This window comes from Lactuca serriola, chromosome 4, assembly GCF_051521515.1.
Source record: "Lactuca serriola cultivar US96UC23 chromosome 4, Lser_US96UC23_V15, whole genome shotgun sequence".
NCBI classification, from domain to species: Eukaryota; Viridiplantae; Streptophyta; class Magnoliopsida; order Asterales; family Asteraceae; genus Lactuca; species Lactuca serriola.
In genome coordinates this window covers 261,185,305-261,189,186 of record NC_136411.1, presented here as the reverse complement: position 1 = coordinate 261,189,186, position 3,882 = coordinate 261,185,305, and the positions used below count along the sequence as shown (strand labels likewise).

Below are 3,882 nucleotides of genomic sequence, written 5' to 3'. Positions count from 1 at the left end.
ACTTATGTATGTTGTCGGGTTTTATCGTGGATTGTGGCTTGCTCCATGGAGCATTTACTGATTAGTTTACCCTTTGTATTTATTTGTGTAAATCAAGCTCATTTTAGATCACTCTCATTTTTCATCTCTTAGTTAGAACTCTCTCATTCATTAGGGTTTGTTCATATTAGGGTTATACAGATTTTTGAGGTTGTTCTTGTAAAAAGTTATGTTTTTTGTAACCATATGAGCATGAGTGTGAATGTAGTGAGATTTTTCCCTTGTATGTTGATGTATAATCGAACTGGTTTATAGTGAATAAATTATTCAAGTTGGGAGTCTTTGGTATTTTTACTTTCTTCACATGGTATCAGAGCTTTTAGGCTATGATTCTTCTTCTACGACGTTCGTTGGTGGTTTTTCTCTCTGATCGTCGTTGTAAAAAGGTTTTTTCTAACTCCTTGCTTGTTTTCAATCATTTTGTCACAATTTACATTCGATCTAGAGTTTCTCTTTAAAATCTCTAAGGTAGTTACATAAACTGTCAATATTTTGGCTATTCATTTCAACCTAGGGTTTCCGCTTCTTTCTTCCTAATAGAAACGGATATCCGAGTTCTTTAGTTAAGATCCTGGTACTGCGAGTTCTTTTATGTTCTTGTAGTGAGATCGACTGCTGCTTGTGGTGTATATAATGTGTGGTATAATCTCGTCGACTGGGTTTCAATAGATCAATCTCCTTTTCTGAAATAACTCTGTAGGGTCGGATTTTATCAACGATAAACCCTAGTAGGGAACGGACAATGAGAGTCGACTCTTCGTCGTGTTTACTCGTCGGCTCGGTGAGGGTTTGTTGTTCCTTTTCATCTCTTTCTGATATTGTATTGGGAGATCCTCATTGTCTTAAGTACACTAGTTATTATTTTCTTTTCTCTATATCTGTTGCTAATTGGTTTTCTTTGACTCTGTATTGATTGTCCTGGGCCCTAAGAAATATGGTGACTATCTTGACTTAAAGTCAATACAGGTGTCTAATTGTTTTGGTGCCTTTCTTGCATGTTATCTATTTTTGTTGTTATGTATGCCTGTTAGTTGCAATTCTTGGTTGCTGTTTGTTCTTAACCTGTTCTCATGGATGGTCCTAATGAAACTCCTGGTGGAAGCGGAAAGGATGATCAAACTAACCTTGACGATCCTCTCTACGTCCATCCTTCTGATAATGTTGATACAACTATTGTTACAACGAAATTATCCGGTAATGAAAACTTTACGCTGTGGAGGAGTTCTATGTCTAGATCTCTTAGGGCTAGAAATAAACTAGGATTTGTTGATGGAACTTTAAAAAAGAATGATGTTGATGAAATTAAAAATTCTAAATGGGATAGGACTAATGTTGTTGTCTGTTCTTGGCTTCTATCTTCTATTTATGGTTCCATTTATCATAGTCATGCTTATTGGAATGTAGCTAAGGATATCTGGAAAAATATTTTTGAAACTTATAACAAATCTAAAGGATCTGTTGTTTTCAATATTCACCAACAGATTAATTCTTTTAAACAAAGTGGAATTTCATTGTCATATTACTTTAATAAGCTTGATTCTCTATTGAAGGAATTTGATGGTCTTACTAGTTTAAATGAATGTACGTGTGAGGATTCTATTAAACTCAAATATTACTCTAATATCATGAAAATTATGCAGTTTCTTAGTGGTCTTGTTGATTCTTATAATCAAGTCAAGAACCATATTTTACTCATGGAACCATTACCTAATGTCAAAACTACTTTTTCAATGTTGTCTAAGGAGGAGTCTCTTCAAAGAAACAATTATTTGTCTTCGCTTCAGTCTTCTCAACCTTCATCTAAATCTCAGTCTACTGCCTTTAGTAGTAGGTTTAAAAATAGATTTAACTCAAATAATTCTAATAAGAATAAAAATCAAATTGTTCAGTGCAAGAATTTTGGTATTAAAGGTCATTTAATAGAAAAATGTCACAAGTTACTAGGCTATCCAAAGGATTTCAAGCCAAGAGGTGAATCTAATAATCATAATAACTTAAACAAAAATATTTTGTTAATTCTGCTACCACTTCTTCTGGGAGTTCTAAGACTTCCATTTTTATCCGAGTCTGTCAGAGATTCTGAGTTTCATCGGCTTACTAAGGATCAATACATCAAGTTTTTACAATTTATCAATGATAAGCAAAATAACGAGGAAGCATCTGCTAGTGCTAATATGGAAGGTACTTGCTTGTTTCAAGATTTTAGTTATTCTGTTAAGTGTCATAAGTGGATTGTTGATTCAGGAGCCAATCAACATATGATTGCTTCTAAATCCCTTCTTCATTACACTGTGGATGAATCTAAATTGGATCTTCTTGTTAGTCATCCTAATGGTACCTGTAAGGCCCTGTCCCGAATGGTTACCCATTTGGGTGTGGGTGTCGTGATGTAGATGATTCGGGTGTTCGGTTTGGGTTTCGGAGCTAATAGGTTTGGTAAAATGGAAGCACGGATTTTTATGGATATTGGATTTTTGTTTGAGAAATTTTATGATGAGTATGAGTTCATAAAAGCGTAGATATTCTCATTACCATTTCATGGATATATGTGTCGTTAGTATCGGATTTATAATAAAGAAGTTATGGCCTTCAGAGTATTTTAGGGTTTAAAAGGAAACTCTAGTACGTGGGGCATACAAAGGGAGTACGTGGGTGTACTGGTGCGAAGGGAAACACGATGGGCGTACAAATGGTGCACGCTTAGCATACCGATGAGGAAGGATCGTGAAGCCTCAGCCTCGTATGCTAGGCGTATGAGAAGTTCTTGCAACCCTAATTTTGCATAATTGTATCATATTTATGTTAGATTAACTAAGATTTAATCAATAGATACTAAACAGAAAAGTAAATCAAGCAATGAATGCAAAGATCAAAGTTGTGTCGAATGATTAAAAACAATGCCTTAAAAGAGCTCGATGAAGAACTTCTACTGTAAAGGCAAGTAGGGAAAAATACAATCGATACCGTAATACGGTGCAATGGTGCATGCATGCACTATATATACTCTACCCTACAAACATTAAAGATCGGGTGGATAGGACCAACCCACTACAGCTATTATAGAACAAAACATTATTGACACAAAACAAAATATCCCGACAATCTCCCTCTTTGTGTAAATAAGGAAGGCAGATTCTTCAATTATGTTGTCATTTTTGAACAACAAAAAGCTTTAGCATTATCCCCAGTAGAGTTTTGCGAAGCAAGATGTTCCAATTGATCATATTTGCGAAACATTGCTTACTTGCAACATCGTTCGCTTTTGATTTCTCGATCATCTCGAAAACGTAGTTCAAACAAGAAATGGAGTAAAGATGCTTATCTGTAAGAGAGATGAAACACCTTTGAGAATTTGATCCATCTTTGGAACTCTGTTGAAAAACCAAACTCCAATCATCTTCATAAATCTTTCTGAGCTTCACCTTGTAGACATCATACGAAGCTTCTTTGGGTTTGACAATGGGTTTCATTCGGAGCACTGTTGCAATCTCTACATCCATTTTGCCAATTTATTGGATGTAACAAACAAACAACCTTTTAAGATGCGCCAAAAGTGGTTCAAATTTGTTTTGATCCTTTAGAAAGAGAAGAAGCAGAGAATCCTAATCAAATGGGTTCAAATGCGGCAAATCAGCGAGTGTAAATTCAAACACTAAACACGCAGCTCCTCGTGCAACCTTGAAACAAGCATTCAGGAAGCTTTCAGTTTCAATGGGGCCATAAACCTTCACAACAGTTATTTTCTTTGAAATCGATGTTTCGTACTGTGGCTTCATGTGTAAAACGAGAACAACATCTAATCAGCATCATTTTTACAAAGAGAAACATTCGCAATCCTGTCAA

General features: G+C 35.3%; 1 protein-coding gene across 1 annotated transcript; it reads left to right on the top strand.

Annotated features, from left to right (window-relative positions):
- The first annotated feature begins 1,109 nt into the window (after positions 1 to 1,109).
- LOC145099314 (uncharacterized) lies at positions 1,110 to 2,432 on the top strand. Its single transcript, XM_079036901.1, has one exon. The coding sequence runs from the start codon at positions 1,110 to 1,112 to the stop codon at positions 2,430 to 2,432; it is 1,323 nt and encodes a 440-aa protein (XP_078893027.1).
- Positions 2,433 to 3,882: the final 1,450 nt, after the last annotated feature.

Excerpts from the sequence above, each read along its gene's own strand:
- LOC145099314 (XM_079036901.1), top strand. The coding sequence starts at position 1,110 with ATGGATGGTCCTAATGAAACTCCTGGTGGAAGCGGAAAGGATGATCAA.